Source organism: Podarcis gaigeae (assembly GCF_964106915.1).
Source record: "Podarcis gaigeae genome assembly, chromosome: Z".
NCBI classification, from domain to species: domain Eukaryota; kingdom Metazoa; phylum Chordata; class Lepidosauria; order Squamata; family Lacertidae; genus Podarcis; species Podarcis gaigeae.
Window position 1 is genome coordinate 10,188,930 of NC_139691.1, and position 18,353 is coordinate 10,207,282.

The following is an 18,353-nucleotide window of genomic DNA, read 5'->3' on the forward strand; positions in this document are numbered from 1 at the left end:
TGCCACTTCCTGGACTGGTTATAGGTAAGCAAGCAGGCAGGGGCTGGGGCTGGCTGAGAATGATGGGGAAACATCCTCCCTGAATGTTTAAACATCACACTGAGGTCCAGCTCCGAGGGCCTTCTGGCAGTTCCCTCACTGCAAGAAGCGAAGTTACAGGGAACCAGGCAGAGAGCCTTCTCGGTAGTGGCACCCGCCCTGTGGAACGCCCTCCCATCAGATGTCAAAGAGATAAACAACTATTGGACTTTTAGAAGACATTTGCAGGAAGCCCTGTTTAGGGAAGTTTTTAATGTTTGAAGTTTTACCAGTGGCAGGTGGTACCTTTTGAGGTTGGTTGGACAGAAGGCTGAGACACCAACAGTAGGTGGCACCAGAATCCAACCCTTAGACCCTTAGACCCTTAGAGACCAACTCAGTTTGTTCTGGGTATAAGCTGTCGTGTAGTTATCTGAAGAAGTGCGCATGCACATGAAAGCTTATACCCAGAACAAACTTAGTTGGTCTCTAAGGTGCTACTGGACAATTTTAGAACTCTGCATGGTGGAAGATGGGGATAAAACTAGACTTATCTGGTGCCCCCAACCATTGGGCTCTTTGCCTTCTGCCCTGCCAGCCCCAGTGGGCACCAGACAGCTCTGCTTTTATACTTTATGCTAACCATTGACTGATACAGTTATGCAACTAGGGCTTTTCTTTCCCTTCATCAACTGCCAGCTGAGTGCAGCCTCATTTTCGGAGAGATTAATCATTCTGGCACTTATTTTTTTTGTTCAAAGCACCCGTCTGAGAAGGACCAAGTGCAGCAGCGCAACACACAAGAGGCATGTAAATAGCACTTTGCAAATATATTGGCATTGTGCTGTGTGGGCAATAAACTGGAGCAGGAGATAAGACTGATGGAGGAAAAATGGGAACACAATTTGATTGGACTTTGAATTTTTGGCTGTGCCTTTGGATGGATAAGCTACTGCCTGCTTCTGCCCTTCCTGCTACTTCTGTCTGATGGCTCACATGCACTGTCTTGAGAATGAATATTGCCAGCTTTTCACTCCTCCTTCCAAGCTGCTAGCCCTCATGACAGGAGGAAAGGGTAGATGAGATAAGAAAACACAGAAAAAACTAATATGTCCTGATACTGTTTTTACAATAAAGGGCTGGATACAGATTTTGGAAGGCGGAAAAATGGTTAATGCAAAAGGCCAAACTACACATTTTCATGAAGGCACAAGTCTGTAGGGTTCTGTGTTTCTAGAACCAGGGTTTCCAGCAGAAACCAGTTTTCTGTTTCATTGCAAACCTGGTAGACTTGAGACCTGCCCTTTAAGGGTGACAGGTAGGGTGCAGATCTGGCTTGCATGGGCTAAGGGCCAACCCCTGTCCATCCAGTCGTATAGCAGTGTTAGGGAACTTTTTCAGCCAGGGGGGCATCACATTCCCTTCTGGGCAACCTTCTGAGGGCCACATACCAGAGGTGTGCAGGGCAAGAAGCAAAACCAGGCAGAAGAATGAATGCAAACAATAGACTAGTTTCTACACACACACACCTCTCTCCATCCTCCATTCAGGCAAGCAAGAGGCATTATCAAAGTTTGATACATCCCAGCCGGACAAAAACACTCTCTGAATGCAAAGCAGGGACAATATGGCCTGAGGAGAATTCTGAGAGGTAGACAGAGACCTTGCGGGCTGCATTCAGCTGCCAGACCCGAGGTTCCCCAACTCTGCTATAGGGCTATCTTGCAATGCAACCTTGAAAAGGGGCAGACTAACTCACCCATGCTGGCAATGATGCTATGGACTGGCAGCCTTGACGGCCCATCGTAGACGCCTCTCCCTGCAAATCCTTTCTTCTTCTGCTTCTCCTCCTGCTTGAAGATGAAGGCTGAGTTCTCCTCCTTTGTGATGTTGATGTAGAAGCATGTGTCGGAGGCACTCAGGATGTGCCGTGGTCCTGGGTTTAGGAGGATGCTTTTATTCTCCTCCCTCTTCACACCCATCAAGCAGACTCCATACCTGAAAGGAGCACCAAAGAGGTCTTGGATAAAGCCAACGACAGGGGTCCCTTGAGTTACAAACGCCTGAGATTACAAACGCTTCAGCTTACAAACTCTGCTAACCTGGAAGAGTTACCTCGAGTTGAGAACTTTGCCCCGGGATGAGAACGGAAATCGTATGCCGGCACTGCAGTGGCAGCGAGAGGCTCCATTAGCGAAAGCACGCCTCAGGTTAAGAACAGTTTCAGGTTAAGAATGGACCTCCGGAACGAATTAAGTTTGTAACTAGAGGTACCACTGTACTTGGCATGATCCAGTCCCAAGCTGGAAGCCCAGGTTGGTGTGTATGGTTCTCTTCTTCCTCCTTCTTCTCCTATAACCAGTGGTGGAGGAAGGGGGTGGGGGGTCTGCCCCGTGTGCCATCTCTGAGGGGGTTGACAAGAAGGCACCCCGCGGGGGCTCGCCCTGCCACCCCTGGGCGCAGTGGCGCAAGCCACCGCAGCCGCGTACAAAGGATCCCTCTGCCGTCGCTGCCGCCACGAACAGAGTATCACACCGCTGTCCGAGATCCTAGCCCAACACTCTAACCACTACATCACCTTTAAAGCAGCTTTGTAGGCATTCCTTGGCTGGAGAACTGCATTGCAATGTTCGGAGGAGTGTGCATAGGGAAAGACAGTTGCGTTTCAGCTCTTGTGTTTTTTTGGAAACTACAAATTAGGTAGGGCTGCATTTAAATCTGAGCTGAATAGATTTTCTCCCAGACCCCTACCTAGGTGAGAGACAGGGATGCCACAGGGTTAGATGCCATACCTAACCATATTTAGTGTGGGCATTTTCTAATTTTGTAATTTTATATGCTTTCAAGTGATTTTTTAAAAAAAGAAATCACTTAATCTACTTTAACGGCATGCCAGCAGCCTTATACTCAGTGCAGTTTTGAAAGGCTCAGCCCACCATTCTGATTCAAAACAGAGTCCAGCTGTATCCAAACACACATGAAAGCCTCCTCCCTGATCTCAAGAACCATCATGCAAAAATTGCTTACGGTATCTTGAGAGGTGTCCAAAAGCATAGCAATAAGTAAACAACACCCCCGAATATATAATAGATGACCTTTTGTATCAATACTTAGTTCCTCACTTTGGAAAGGGCTTTGTTCCTATGGAATCACAGAACTTCAAAGCTGGAAGGGACCTCCAAGGGTCATCAAGTGTAACCCCATGCAATGCAGCAATCCCAGCTAAATCCTGTGTAAAATAAACCATATAATATCACATTGTCAGGCTTTTCCTCTCACTTTTTGTGGGCATGGAAGGATGCATAGGTGAAACTCTTCCCTTCATACTCCATGAAGAACTTGCTGTCGCCCATCCGGATGTGATAGACCTCATTGCCAGAGCAGCGACCATACATCCTCTGCCACTGCTCTGGTGACTCCTGGCCTTCTCTGGAAACAGATCAGAGGAGGAGGAGAAGAAGAAAAACACCTCTTAGTAACTGGATGGAGTTGGATCCAGAATCCATAGCATGCTCATCATGCTTTATCTGTTTAGACAAAATAGTTTGCTTTGCCAAATGAGTAACAGAACGAATTGGGCAAGTGCAGATGAATGGCAAAACAAATGAGACCTTGAACAAAAAGGAATGGGGGGTAATGCAAGAATAGGGGGCTGTTTTTGGTCTGAGGGCCTTCCAGGAAACTTCCAGGGGCCAGAAGCAAAAACAGGCAGACCAATGAATGCAAACTTTACCTTTGTCTAGTAGGCTAGTTTCTACACACACACACACACACACACACACACACACACACACACACACATAGCTCTCTCAACCTTCCAACCAAGAGGCGCAATCAGAGTTCAAGGAACATTCTAGCCAGGCAGAAAAAGCTCAGGGGAGGTGTGAGGAAGAAGAATGAGAGGTGTGGCCCAGGGAGAGTCCTGGGGACCAGACAGAGGTCTCAGCCTGAGGTATCTCCAACCCTGATGTAACAAAATGGTCATGTTCTTGTATATCTTTATGGCTTCCAGGATAGGCACCAATGCAGAGAAGAAACTTCCTGGAAATTGTGCTGAAAGCCAAGCCGAATGAGAAGTGATGAAGACAATTGGTACAGCCACACTTGGCTAAAGACTGGTGGTATACTAGCTGGTGTTATCATTAGGCCAACCGGGCAGCCGCCTGAGGCACAGCCCTCATAACTGCACAGTACTGACCTCTGAAGGGCGCAGTTTTGTACAGATTAGTTTTTGCTTTATATGTGCTGTGAACTTACAGCAATAGCTCAAGGGCTTCCAATGTCAATGCTGCCACAAGGAGTATTTCTCTTCACATCGCAACAAAAAATTCTGGGTGTGTGCCTAAATCTTGTTTCTCAGAAGTAAGTCCTAGTCAATCCATCTCAGTGGCTGCTCCCAGACTTTGGAACTCCCTTCTTAAAGAAGCAAGACTGGCTCCTTTTCCTTCCACCTGCAGGTGAAGACTCTTTTATTTCTGCAGGGTATTGGGAACTGGCTGCTTTTAAGGAAAGGCTTTTAAGAGTGCTGTGCTGTTTTTATCTGTATTTTAATGGGTTTGTTTTTATATCCATTTAACTTTGCTATATTTTAAATCCCTTTTAAGCAACAGCTGTTATATATGTTGTTAGCTTTCTGCATTTTATTCATGTTTGCTTTAATTTTAGTGAGCCGCCTTGAGTCCTGGTTCTGGGAGAAAGGCGGGATATTATTATTATTAATAATAATAATAAGAAGAAGAAGAATAAGAATAAGAATAAGAATAAGAATAATAAGTTTCCATTGTTCTAAGCATCCTTCTCACACTTCCAGTGTCCGTGGCAAGTGGGGAACACAGTTTCTCAAAGCTCAGACATATAAAAACTTGCATGCATTCAACAATGTAGCAAAAGAGACTAGTTGGCTTGGCAACTATATCAATTAAACATGCCCAGGCATCAGCACTTGACCTGAAAGAATTGGTGACAAAATTTGTGAAGGAAAAATGCGTTCAAGGTGAGATTTTTGATGTGCGTGAAAATGAAACTTTTAAGATGCGTAAATTTTAACATCACAATTCACAAGATTATCCAAAACGATTTGTGCGCTAAACTGTTTTCTTTTGTGTTTGAGCAAGATAAGATTGTTGTATTACTTGCAATTTAAAATAAATTTAGTGGTTTCAAATTTTGTGCTTTTCATATTTTTTGTCTGTTTTTAACAACTGAAGTTAGCAACTTTTTTGCTGGGGTGAGGATGCAAGTAGTTAGCCTTGCCTAGGGCACAAAATAGCCTGGCCCTGGCCCTGGCTGTACTGTATTTTTTGCTCTATAAGACTCACTTTTTCCCTCCTAAAAAGTAAGGGGAAATGTGTGTGCATCTTATGGAGAGAATACAGGCTGCGCAGCTATCCCAGAAGCCAGAACAGCAAGAGGGATTGCTGCTTTCACTGTGCAGCGATCCCTCTTGCTGTTCTGGCTTCTGAGATTCAGAATATTTTTTTTTCTTGTTTTCCTCCTCCAAAAACTAGGTGCGTCTTGTGATCTGATGCGTCTTATAGAGCGAAAAATACGGTATATCCCTCTGTGCCATCCTGTAACAATTTGCTTTAGTTCTTCCTACCCTCAAAGCCTAGCCAGCCGAAACTCCAGAACAGGGAAAGTAACTCAAGATGTCATCATTCATAATCGGCAACAAGATCAGTCACTAAACATGTTTTATCGAAGCTTGCAATGCATGCTTGGGAGAAATTGGCCCAGAGAGTCCATGAATCAAACATCCTTCCATTGAACGTGCAGCATGAATAAGGATGCGTTTCTCTCTCAATGCCAGCAAGCTTTAGGCTGATGGTGTGACCTCCAGCAAATACTCTTTCCATTCCCAGCTATCACGCTTTGTGACAAAACACTGCTTCTTTCCACCTTTCCATTTATAAAAGAGCTTGGTGGAACAATTCAGCATGGCATCATATCAATAAGAGCAGGCATCCCCAACCTTCGGCCCTCCAGATGTTTTAGACTACAACTCCCATCATCCCTGACCATTGGTCCTGTTAGCTAGGGATCGTGGGAGTTGTAGGCCAAAACATCTGGAGGGCCGCAGGTTGGGGATGCCTGAATAAGAAGCTTCATTCCCACTTGAAAATATAATGTCCCAGTTTCAAGGAAGGGGTGTAGTTCAGGGACAAATCATACACTTCACATGCAGAAAAGTCCCTGGTTTGAGCCACAGCATCTTCTGGTAGGGCTGGGAATGTCTCCTGGTTGAAACCCTGGAGAGATGAAGCGTGTCAGTGAAGAGGAAACTGATCTGGATAGATCAATGGGTCTTACTTGGCATAAGGCAGTCTCCTGGGTGAACTAGTCCTTTATTCAGCACCATGAGAACTGGAATCACACTTTGTTTTTAGAGGAAGGGCCATAGCCCAGTGGCAGAGCGGAAAGTCCCAGGTTTGATCTACAGAATCTCTAGGTAGGTCTGGACATTTCCCTTCCTGAGACCTGGACAGCTGCTGCCAGTCAGTGTAGACATCAGTGAGATGGGTGGACCAATGATTTGACTCAATATAAGGTAGCTTCTGTGTTCCTAAAGGTTTTGGTTTGACCCCCAACATTTCTGGGTTGTATCATGCCTTCATATTATATCGTATGTGTTAGCACGTGTATAGAATCATATATTTTTATGCATATTTACATCAGGGCTAGCTAAGTTGTGGCTCAGAGACTGTATCTGACTCCCATCCAACAATTTGTTGGTAGTGAAGAATTGTCTATTTTATTAAAAAGACAAAAACAAAACAGTGAGTTGACCTCCTTGTGGGAAGTGTTGGCGCTAATCTCCACAGCCATGATGGTTTGGGTGGAGATGTTCCAAACTTTCTGCTCCAACCCTGCCTATCAGACTTATTGGACACACCCACTTTCACTTTGACCACACCCTCTGCTATCATGGGGCACTCAGGAGGCTAGATAACAGCAAATGTGAAAAAAGTTAGCCATCTTTTTGATCTCAAGAGGGTGGGTCATTTGAAATCTATCCGCTAAGGAGGGAAATGGTTTAATACACATCTATTTGCAGCATTTGCTTTCAGGGCACAGAATGCAGATAATAATAATAATAATAATAATAATAATAATAATAATAATTTATTTATACCCCGCCCATTTGGCTGAGTTTCCCCAGCCACTCTGGGCGGCTCCCAATCAAATGTTAAAAACAATACAGCATTAAAAACGGATTCAAACCACTTCCTCCCTACCAGCCTTCCCTTGGTGAGAGTGCCCATCTATCTTTACCCTACCTGACACTTGCTGGTCATTCAATTACTTACTGTCCTCTGGATGTATGAACAAGGAGGGTTATGAGCGTTGAGGTAGCTGGGCAGACGCAGTTCAGAGCCAGCATGGCGTACTTACATTCCTCTTCACACACCACGTGATCTGAAATTTAGAGAGGCCTTCCCATTATTCCCAAAGCACAAGGATTTGAGGCACCAAACACAGTATGTTTCCCCTTCCTTCCCACACAAGGGCCTCTTACCCGCCAAAGCCCCTGTTCTTTGTACTGCTGCATTTACAAGAAACCAATGGAAATACTTGTTTTAAAACTCTTCAGACAGTTTACAAGTCTTCAACAAAATTCCCTGTTGTGCTATTGATTTTCAATGTCTGGCTAAAGCTATACAGTACAATTAATTTGCTGGGAATATTTTTTTGGGGGGTAGGGTGGGGGTCCACAGCATCTATATCCTTGAAATAATTTAGCAAAATGATTGCACCAATCTATATCTCCTTCATCCCTGAGGGTGAGTAACAGGTGCATCACATGCCCACGGATACAGAAGGCTTCATAAACCATGATCAAGTGAGATTATGGGCAAAACCGGAATCTCCATTCACAAGAAGACCTGGAGCCTTTAATGTTGAGGTGGAGAATCTGTAACCTTCCAGATGTTGTTGGTTTCCATGTATCATCATATTCCTCTATTATTGTTGTTGTTGTTGTCATCAATATCATCATAAACCCACCACCACCTTCATTTAGGTTTCCTGTCTGCTCTTCACCTTAAGGTATCAGGGTGGGTTACAAGAACAGCAATAAAAAAGTCTCTGGGTAGGGAACAGCTATGGGGCTGCCATAGAGAATGCCCTCATTTGAGTTGCCACCCCAATGAACTTCTGAAGGAGGTGGAGCAATGAAAAGGGCCCCCTCTTCTTATCTTAAGACTCCAGAAGTTATGTAAGGGGTGATTTTTCAGATATTTGGATCCTATGTCATTTAGGATCTTAAATATCAGAGTGAACACTATGACTGAATTCGTTAACAAAATATATACCGTATTTTTCGCTCTATAAGATGCACCAGACCACAAGACGCACCTAGTTTTTGGAGGAGGAAAACAAGAAAAAAAATATTCTGAATCTCAGAAGCCAGAACAGCAAGAGGGATCGCTGCACAGTGAAAGCAGCCTGCATTCGCTCCGTAAGACACAGACACACATTTCCCCTTACTTTTTAGGAGGGAAAAAGTGTGTCTTATAGAGCAAAAAATACGGTATGTGCCACTTGGTTGCAATAGAACTTCAAAGTGGAAACCAGTGCAGTTGTTCTAGAAAAGGGGTCTGTGATCTCTGGATGGAACACCAATCAGTAATCTGGCCACCGAGTTTTGGACCAGTCAAAAATTCCAAATCTTCTTCAAGGGCAGGCCCACACAGAGCACACGGCAACAATCCAGCCTGGAGGTTACCAGAGCATGAAGTACAGTGGCCAAGTCATCTCTGTCTAACAGCGGCTGAAGCAGTGGCTGGTAGCCACTCACAAACTTATCCTCCTTCGCCATGCTCCTTTTGGGCTGCTGGTTCCTCATTGGTTCTCTCTCTCTCCCCCCCCCCCCCCCAATTTCTCCCTGTCTTTCTTTGGCTTATATCAATGCAGAATAACTGGCTATTTCTTCTGAATGCAATTCTCCCTTGCCATTTCCAAGATACAGGAATGGGTCACAGCATGGGATTCAGCCTGTCAGCAACACCCTCCACATGGAGCCTAGAATCTAGTTGTTTGATGCCCTAGTTCCTTTTCAGATGTTGATTACACACAGCCGTTAAAGTACATTATCTTTCTATTCCAGCCCACCCATGTTTCCAGATGATAGAAAGCAAACAAACAAACCCACCCAGAGAACAAGTGGAAAAGAGGATGAAATAAAGGGTGTGAGAGAGTGGGTGGGGGTGTTGTGGGGTGCTAAGAATTGGAAGCTGGCAAAGCAGGATGAATACCAGGGAGGAGAGAAGAGGCAAAAAGGTAGAAGGAAGATCTAGTCTGGCATAGCAAAAGCCTTATCCAACCTGGTGCCCTCCAGATGTTTTGGACTACAGTACCCATCACACTTGACCAATGGCCATGCCGGCTGAGACTGATGGGAAATGTAGTGCAGAAAAGTTCATTTTAAAGCTAAAGAATAATCAGAAGGGAGAGTAAGAGGAGCCCATAAGTCATCCATCAATAGTTAGCATCTGAGTGGCAGACAGCAAGAGAAAGAACAAATATGTAAATTTAATTTTCTTTCCATTTTGTTTTTCAATCTTGCATTAAGTTCTCCACATTATGTTTCAGTTTTTTTCCATAGTCTTATATTTATGGCATTGAATGAATAGTCAAGATTGTCAGCTATCTGTGAGATAGTCTTTAGAATAGAATAGAATAGAATAGAATAGAATAGAATAGAATAGAATAGAATTTATTATTTATACCCCGTCCATCTGGTTGGGTTTCCCCAGCCACTCTGGGCGACTTCCAACAAAGTATTAAAATACAGTAGTCTGTTAAACATTAAAAGCTTCCCTAAAGAAGCTTTTTCCTGCCTTCAGATGTCTTCTAAAAATCTGGTAGTTGTTCTTCTCTTTGACATCTGGTGGGAGGGCGTTCCACAGGGCGGGTACCACTACTGAGAAGGCCCTCTGCCTGGATCCCTGTAACTTGGCTTCTTGCAGTGAAGGAACTGCCAGAAGGCCCTCGGTGCTGGACCTCAGTGTCTGGGCAGAACGAGTGGGGTGGAGATGCTCCTTCAGCATAAATAAGAATGAGTAGCTGGAGGTCTAACACTTAACAGCACATCTGTTTACATAGTTGATACACAGGGACCATGCCTTGTCAAAAAGACCATGTTTAGTTTGCCCTTTAGCAACCCTTCTGTATTACGTTAGATGCTTGAAGGAATCAGATTCCAGCTCTTCCCTTGCCATCTCATCAGAGGTGAGGGGCAGTGGTGAACAGCATTGCAGCACTAAGGTAAAGGTAAAGGACCCCTGGATGGTTAAGTCCAGTCAAAGGCGACTATGGGGCGTGGCGCTCAGCTCACTTCAGACCGAGGAGCCAGCATTTGTCCACAGACAGCTTTCCAGGTCATGGGGCCAGCATGACTAACCCGCTACTGGTGCAATGGGACACCATGACAATGGCCAGAGCACATGAAAACGGTGTTTACCTTCCCACCGCAGTGGTATCTATTTATCTAATCGTGTTGGCATGCTTTCAAACTGCTAGGTTGGCAGGAGTTGGGACAGAGCAACGGGAGCTCACCACTGTCGCATGGATTTGAACCGCCGATCTTCAAATTGGCATGACCAAGAGGCTCAGTGGTTTAGACCACAGCACCACCCAAGTCCCACATCTTTACCTATTGCAGCATTATAAATAAGGGGTGGATGTAGATTGGCATCTATTGACCTAAGGGTTTCCCCCCCTCATGCGACTGACATAAGCATGTAACTCAACAGGTTTCATTGGAATCAATCCATGCTATCTTTCTACAAAATTAAGAAAAAAATCAGTTATTTAACTGAAACAATATTATATTCACACTTAGTTCTATTGTTTTCTATCTGTTTTGGATATAGTTCTTAAATAACCTTTTTCTATGCTCCTTTTCTATGGTTTTTTTGAAACTAGGTGGGTGTTTTTTTTTGTAATTGAGACTGTATGTGAAATATTTTATGTGATGGATTATGTGTTTGGGTTTTTTGTAAAGAGGTAAGGATCCTTCCCCTCACTCTTTTTTGTTTTTCTGTGTAGTTTAAAACTAATAAACATAGTTTTTAAAATTAAAAATACCCTCATGCAAATTTGGTGTAGTATAAGGTCCGTATAGTTAAAGCCATGGTTTTCCCAGTAGTGATGTATGGAAGTGAGAGCTGGACCATAAAGAAGGCTGATCGCCAAAGAATTGATGCTTTTGAATTATGGTGCTGGAGGAGACTCTTGAGAGTCCCATGGACTGCAAGAAGATCAAACCTATCCATTCTGAAGGAAATCAGCCCTGAGTGCTCACTGGAAGGACAGATCCTGAAGCTGAGGCTCCAATACTTTGGCCACCTCATGAGAAGAGAAGACTCCCTGGAAAAGACCCTGATGTTGGGAAAGATGGAGGGCACAAGGAGAAGGGGATGACAGAGGATGAGATGGTTGGACGGTGTTCTCGAAGCTACAAACATGAGTCTGACCAAACTGCGGGAGGCAGTGGAAGACAGGAGTGCCTGGCGTGCTCTGGTCCATGGGGTCACAAAGAGTCGGACACGACTAGACGACTAAACAACAACAAAGTCATATAACGACAGAGAAGAACATGACGGTCAATCTAGTCCAGCATCCTGTTCTCGCAGCCCTATGCCTCACTCAGAAACTTGGAAGCAGGACCTACGCACAACTCCCCTCCTTTGGTTTCCAGCAACTGGTATTCATGAGCATTACTTTCTCTGACCCAGAAGGCAGAGCATAGCCATCATGACTAGTAGTCATTGATAACCTTGTCTTCCACAAAGGCATCTAATCCTCTTTTAAAGCTAGCCAAATTGGTGGCCATCACTGCCTCCTGTGGGAGCTCCATAGTTGTCATCTCTCCCGAATCATATATAATAATAATAATAATAATAATTTATTATTTATACCCCGCCCATCTGGCTGAGTTTCCCCAGCCACTCTGGGCGGCTCCCAATCAAGTGTTAAAAACAGTACAGCATGAAATATTAAAAACTTCCCTAAACAGGGCTGCCTTCAGATGTCTTTTAAAGATAGGATAGCTGCTTATTTCCTTCACATCTGAAGGGAGGGCATTCCACAGGGCGGGTGCCACCAATGAGAAGGCCACGGCCTGGTTCCCGTAACCTGGCTTCTCACAGCGAGGGAACCACCAGAAGGCCCTCGGCGCTGGACCTCAGTGTCTGGGCTGAACGATGGGGGTGGAGACACTCCTTCAGGTATACAGGACCAAGGCCGTTTAGGGCTTGCAAGGCCAGCACCAACACTTTGAATTGTGCTCGGAAACGTACTGGGAGCTTATGCAGATCTCTCAGGACCAGTGTTATATGGTCCCGGCGCCCACTCCCAGTCACCAGTCAACTGCCGCATTCTGGATTAATTGCAGTTTCCGGGTCACCTTCAAAGGTAGCCCCACGTAGAGTGCATTGCAGGAGTCCAAGCGGGACTTCCATCATTCACCTTCATTCCCTGAGTTCTAGTCTTATGAGAGGCACATAAAAACTTTTCTCTACCCAGCTACTCCACGCCATGCATTAGTTTATGAACTTCTATCATGTCACTTCTCATGTGCTTTATCTCTAAAGTAAAATGAAACAAGAAGAAACAGGACAGTGGGGAACCCTACCAGCAAATTTTACATGAAACTTATTCTCTGGCTTCAAAATCTGAACGTAGAGAGGACAATTTGGAGCAAAGTCCTTCACTGCCCAGGCCCTCAGGATAGTCTGATGATCCTACAGAAAGAGAGAAAAACAATAATCAGAAGCCTTCCTTGCATTTATTTTCTGCACTGGACAAATTGTGTTGTGTGAGTTTCACTTCTAAAACTGCAGGGTGTACGTATGCTTGAATCGCGCAAGAATTACAAAGCTTTGAAATGTGGCTTTTCCTACTGAACGTAAAATTTCAAAACTGAAATCCAAAATGTGAATCTCAGCATTTGGAACTGTACAGCATAATTCTATACATGTCTACTCAGAAGTCAGCCCCTCTGAGTTAATTGAGGCTTACTCCCAAATAAGCAGGTGAAGGATTGTAGATGTCTTGGCCAGAAAAACACCTAGTTCCCTTGGTGTTTGTTTGTCTTTGGCAGCCATCCCAGATGAAATCTCATCCAGAGCTGTCAGTGTCACATGCTATACACCAAATGCAATCAAACCCCAAATAACACCACACAAATACAATTAAAAAACAAAACAAAAAAGAGAACAAAAAACAAACCACTTTGCCTATTGACAACTGCAATTCCTAGCTTAAAAGTACTTTGTTTAAAAGTTCTTCCACATTTTTTGATCATTCTCCTCTGAAACGACATTGTAAGAAATTATCAAGGAGTGACAGCTCATTTCCTGCAGGTGAAGCACAGCCACCAGGAGTGGACCCTCCACTCACCTAGGCTCTGTCCTGCTGGGTTCTGCTTTCTCTATTCTACGGGTCAACTATGACAACTGGATGTGATCCAGGGGTCCCCTGATGTCATCATAAGGATAACAGATGATAGACAGGTAGACGGCCCCACTCACATGTCAAAGTATGCCCTCAGGGGTTGGGTTGAGGAGTCAAATTTCTGGCCCAAGAGACCAAAATAGTTCCCCACCCCCGGTGTAGAGAATAGTTCCGGTTTGGGGAGGCTATTGAAAAAGACTATCCCCAATCTCAAAACCGTCAGGTGAGAATTGCAAGAGCAAATGTTCTTCAGCTCTCCTTTGTTTGTCCAGGTATACAAAGCCCATTTTCCCCAACAGAAACTGCTTCATCAGGAAGAGTGTTAAGCCTTGAAACAGCCAAGCTGATTGTCCAGGACTTACAGCAGCTGTGCGGTCCACCTCATTTCGGCTGCTCAGAATGAAACAAGCTTCACCATTGTCCATCCTGAAAGCATAAAAGATTCTGTCAATCAGACCCAACAGGAGGTCAAATTCCAGATAAAAGCAGGAGGGCAGAGTCTGTGTCTCAAAGTCCTTTATCCGCAAAGCCTTTGGCTTAACCTTTTAATCCCCATCCCGATAGCAACAAAATCCAAATATTTGGGTAACTTCCTTTGATCACTTTTGTTGAGCTTAAATCTCCCCACATCCTTCTGTTCTCTCCCACACCCCCACACCAAATTGGAATGTCTACATGCGTGTACAAAACGCCGGATGCAACCCACCAAATAGGATGTATTTCAGGATTACACAGTCTATTAAGTGCTATGTACATTGATGGCAAGGTACAAATAGTGGGTTGTATCCCATGTTAGAGTAGATTCATTGGAACTAATGGGCATGACCAGTGCTTTTTTCCTTAAAAAAAATATGTTTTGACTCAAAAAAAATGATCATTTTATAGTTCAAATCAGGAAAAATAAATACAGTAAATGGACAAAAGTACAAAGATTCACAAAATGTTTAGGGGTATACGTACCCCTGCATACCCCCAGAAAAAAGCACTGGGCATGACTAACTGTGACTCATTAATTTAAATGGGTATACTCCAAGTAGACCTTAGTTGGATACAACTTTCTCTCTCTCTCTCTCTCTCTCTCTCTCTCTCTCTCTCTCTCTCTCTCTCACACACACACACACACACACACACATCTTTACCCAGGTAGCAAAAGTTGAATCCAATTAAATTTTAATCAGAATATGCACATGTTTATAAATTTCAATGGGTTTACTCAGAGTAGGACTAGCACAGGATATAGCTGTCGGTGCAATTCTTCCTTTGCTGACCCCTTCCCTCCAGATCCCTCACCTTTCCTCAGTTGTTCCCTGGGCTGAACTCTAAGACTGTAAGTTTACTGGGTCAGAAACCTGCCTACTTTCACATGGATGGCACTAAGTTAAGAACAACATTACTATTAGTAGTACAGAAGAACATCAGAGGAGCCACTGTGGCCAACAAGATGCCTGTGGGAAACCTGCAAGCCTGAGCCCTCTTTCCACTTGTGATCCTCAACAACACATATACTGAAGCATCACAGCCTCCAGGTGTGCAGGCAGAGCACAGCCATCATGGCTAGTAGCTATCAATAGCCTTATCCTCCATGAATTAATCTACAGGTGAAACTCGAAAAATTAGAACATCGTGGGAAAGTTCATTTATTTCAGTAATTCAACTTAAAAGGTGAAACTAATATATGAGATAGACTCATGACATGCAAAGAGAGATATGTCAAGCCTTTATTTGTTATAATTGTGATGATCATGGCGTACAGCTGATGAAAACCCAAATTAACAATCTCAGAAAATTAGAATATTAAATGAAATCAGCAAAAGAAGGATTGCAAATAGAGCAAGATTGGACCTCTGAGAAGTGGAAGCATAGCTCGCTTTGCATGTCATGAGTCGATCTCATATATTAGTTTCACCTTTTAAGTTGAATTACTGAAATAAATGAACTTTTCCACGATGTTCTAATTTTTCGAGTTTCACCTGTAAACCTCTTTTAAAGCCATTCAAGTTGGCTATCATCATGGCTTCCCATGGGAGCAAGTTCCTTGGTTAAATTACGCACTGCATAAACTGCTTCCTTTTATTCATCCTGAATCTTCCAAAATGCAGAACTTCATTAGGTGTCCATGAGTTCTAGTGTCATGAGAGAGGAAGAAAAACTTTCCTCTATCCTTTCTCTTCATGCCATCATAGTTTTATAAACCTCTACCACACCACCTCTTTCTTGCCTTTTATCTAAACTAAAAAGTCCTAAATGCTGCAACCACTCATCACAGAAGAGTTTCTCCATCCCATAGATCCTTTTGGCTGCCCTTTTCAGAACTCTGCAATATCCTTTTTGAGGTGAGGCAACCAGAATTGTACAAGGAACTCCAAATTGCAGCCACACCATAGTCTTTCCCAACCTTACCTGCGATGCCAGGGATCGAACCTGAGGCCGTCAGCATGCAAAACATGGAGCAGAAGCCCTTCCACAAGGATGGGATAAGAAAGAGCGTAACTCAGTAATTCCAATCTTTAACACACCTTCTTCCACGTGATAAAGGAAGCATGGAAAGGGAGGCTGTCATTCACTGGACTAACACACAGGTATGCAGGTAGACATTGGCAAACAAGTTTAAGCAAAGCATCCAAATCTCACAGATCTCTTTGCGAGGCTGTGCACCTGCTAAGCCCATCTCCCCTTTCCAAACTCACTTTGCTCTCATGAGATCCTGGTCTTTCAGAGCAGAACCCTGGAGATAGATCACCCGTTGAGACCACAGTGGGATCTGCAGGACCCGACGCACTTGAATATCCATCTCTGTCGGGCACAGGATCACCACATAGTAATCCTGAAAGAGAAGCCTAGAAATATTTAGGAGCACATTTACACAAAAACTTTGGGACTGGCTTAACTAGAAAGGCTTCTCACGGGCACCCACACCCCAACAAAAAGTCTCCAAATAGTAGGTCTGCAAGGATGCTGCAATTTTTTTTGTAAGGAAAACCTTCAGATCTTTTCAAAGCTATTAGTTCAATGTGTAATTCCATTTAACACATTCATTCATTCATTCATTCATTCAAAAAGAGGATCTGCAATAGTGCCCAAGCAGGATCAGGACCATGGGATTTGGTGAAGAGGGTTAACCGCTTCTCCATGCACTGTTGTTGGGGGTTTTTTTTTGGGGGGGGGGGGTTCCCTGAAATCCAGGAGGAAGAACAGCTTGTGCATTTGGAGGGGGCAGATTTTCTAAGAATGTTAACTCTCCTCTCCACTGACTTGAAACTGATTTCCCTGATTCCATGGCAGCTACCTTAAATAAGAAGCTACACATCCATCGCAATTGTTTGTATGGGTTTATTTTTAATACTTGCTTTTAAATTGTGTTGATTCTATCTGTACTTTATTTTAAAAAATAAAAAGAAATACTTGACACTATTTTATGCAAACCGTTCAGCAATTTTTCCTTTGCAGTTGATGGACAGCCAGTTTGCTCACCCCTGAGACCGCATGATTGTGAATCTCTAGGCAGACTTTTGAGCCTTGGTGTCTCTCTCTTTACAACGGGGCTGGAGGGCATTTTGCATTTGAGGGTGACATTCAAAGGGGCCAGGTTCTAGGGGGTGGGGGTGGGGGTGGGACCAGAGGCAAAAGCAGGAGGTGAAATCTGAATACATTTCCAGCCATCCAGAAGTGGCTGGTTTCTACACACAAACACACCTCTCTCTATCATCCATTCTGGCAAGCAAGAGGTATCATCACAGCTCAAAAATGTTCCCGTCAGACAAAAGCACTTAAGGAAGATGTGAAGCAGGGCTGGCACACCCACGAGGCAAGGTGAGGTGACCGCCTCAGGTGGCAGGATCCACAGGAGCAGCAAATCCAGGCTCCAAGGAATGCATCACCCACTGCGGCAGCACACTCCTTCAAAGCCAAATCTTTTATCTTCTCAGGACCCTCCCCGCCATGCTGCCTCTACAGTGGCCTCTTGGTGAATAGGAAGCGTGGCTGGTCTCCTCCCACCCTTGCTCCCAATGTAGACCTTTATTGCCCCCTTTCTCCTGATGTAGATCTTCACTCACCCCTTACTCCCTGGCCAGGGGGACGCCATTTTGTGGTTTGTCTCAGGGGCCAAATGTCTTGGGCCAGCCCTGGTGTGGAACAAAGTGAGGGGTGTGGCCTAAGGAGAGGGGGAGTGACTGGAAAGAGAGGCCTGATGGGCCACATTTGGCCTCCAGGATTGAGGCTCCCCACCCCTGCTTTAGAAGCTGATACAAAGGTCTTCACCTGCAGACGAGGGTGGGCATAAAACTCATTAAGGAAGTCCATGAGCAGGTCAATCTTGAGGGAGCTGACACAGAGGACCACGTGCTTCTCTGTCTGGGCTCGGTGGCGACTGTAGTTCCCTCCTGATTTCTGACGCTCCATCCACAGGTACACAAGTTCCTCAAACTGCAGGGGGGGGGGATGAAGCAGGTCAATCAGTAGCATAATGGGCTTCCAAAGGCTGATCCTCCTGTGTCAACTCTGTTTCAGACAGCCCCAGGCTCATTTGAGGGGCATTAATTAAATGGGTGGGGTGAACAATTGAGAGATAGAGCTACTAGAGCTATCAGCGAAAATGTCACTTTCCCACTGAGAACATTGTGATTTGCAATCACTAGCAGTGGGACTACTCAGCCACTCAAGGGTACGCTATATGTCAAGGCAAATATGTAACAATTACCCAACTTTTTTTAGAGAGAGAAAGTTTTGAGACGTTGTGATTTTGATTGGAAAAGTGGTAGGAGAGTATGCTTTACCTTTTACCCTCCCTCCAGTTTTAATGCTTGAATCAGCACTGTGTGGAGGAAACCATGTGGAAAGAAAGAAAGAAAGAAAGAAAGAAAGAAAGAAAGAAAGAA

At 44.4% G+C, this 18,353-nt stretch overlaps 1 protein-coding gene across 15 annotated transcripts in view; it reads right to left on the reverse strand.

Annotated features, from left to right (window-relative positions):
• Positions 1-18,353, reverse strand: part of KCNT1 (potassium sodium-activated channel subfamily T member 1) — a 196,052-nt gene that overhangs the window by 35,895 nt on the left and 141,804 nt on the right. For all 15 annotated transcript variants that reach the window (XM_083721640.1, XM_083721635.1, XM_083721634.1 and 12 more), the window contains 7 exons: positions 17,737-17,901; positions 16,164-16,300; positions 13,839-13,902; positions 12,656-12,764; positions 7,326-7,434; positions 3,298-3,447; positions 1,778-2,016 (listed from right to left, as the gene is read on the reverse strand). In XM_083721640.1, coding sequence (XP_083577766.1) covers positions 1,778-2,016; positions 3,298-3,447; positions 7,326-7,434; positions 12,656-12,764; positions 13,839-13,902; positions 16,164-16,300; positions 17,737-17,901 — 973 coding nt within the window. The remainder of the gene's footprint in view (positions 1-1,777; positions 2,017-3,297; positions 3,448-7,325; positions 7,435-12,655; positions 12,765-13,838; positions 13,903-16,163; positions 16,301-17,736; positions 17,902-18,353) is intronic.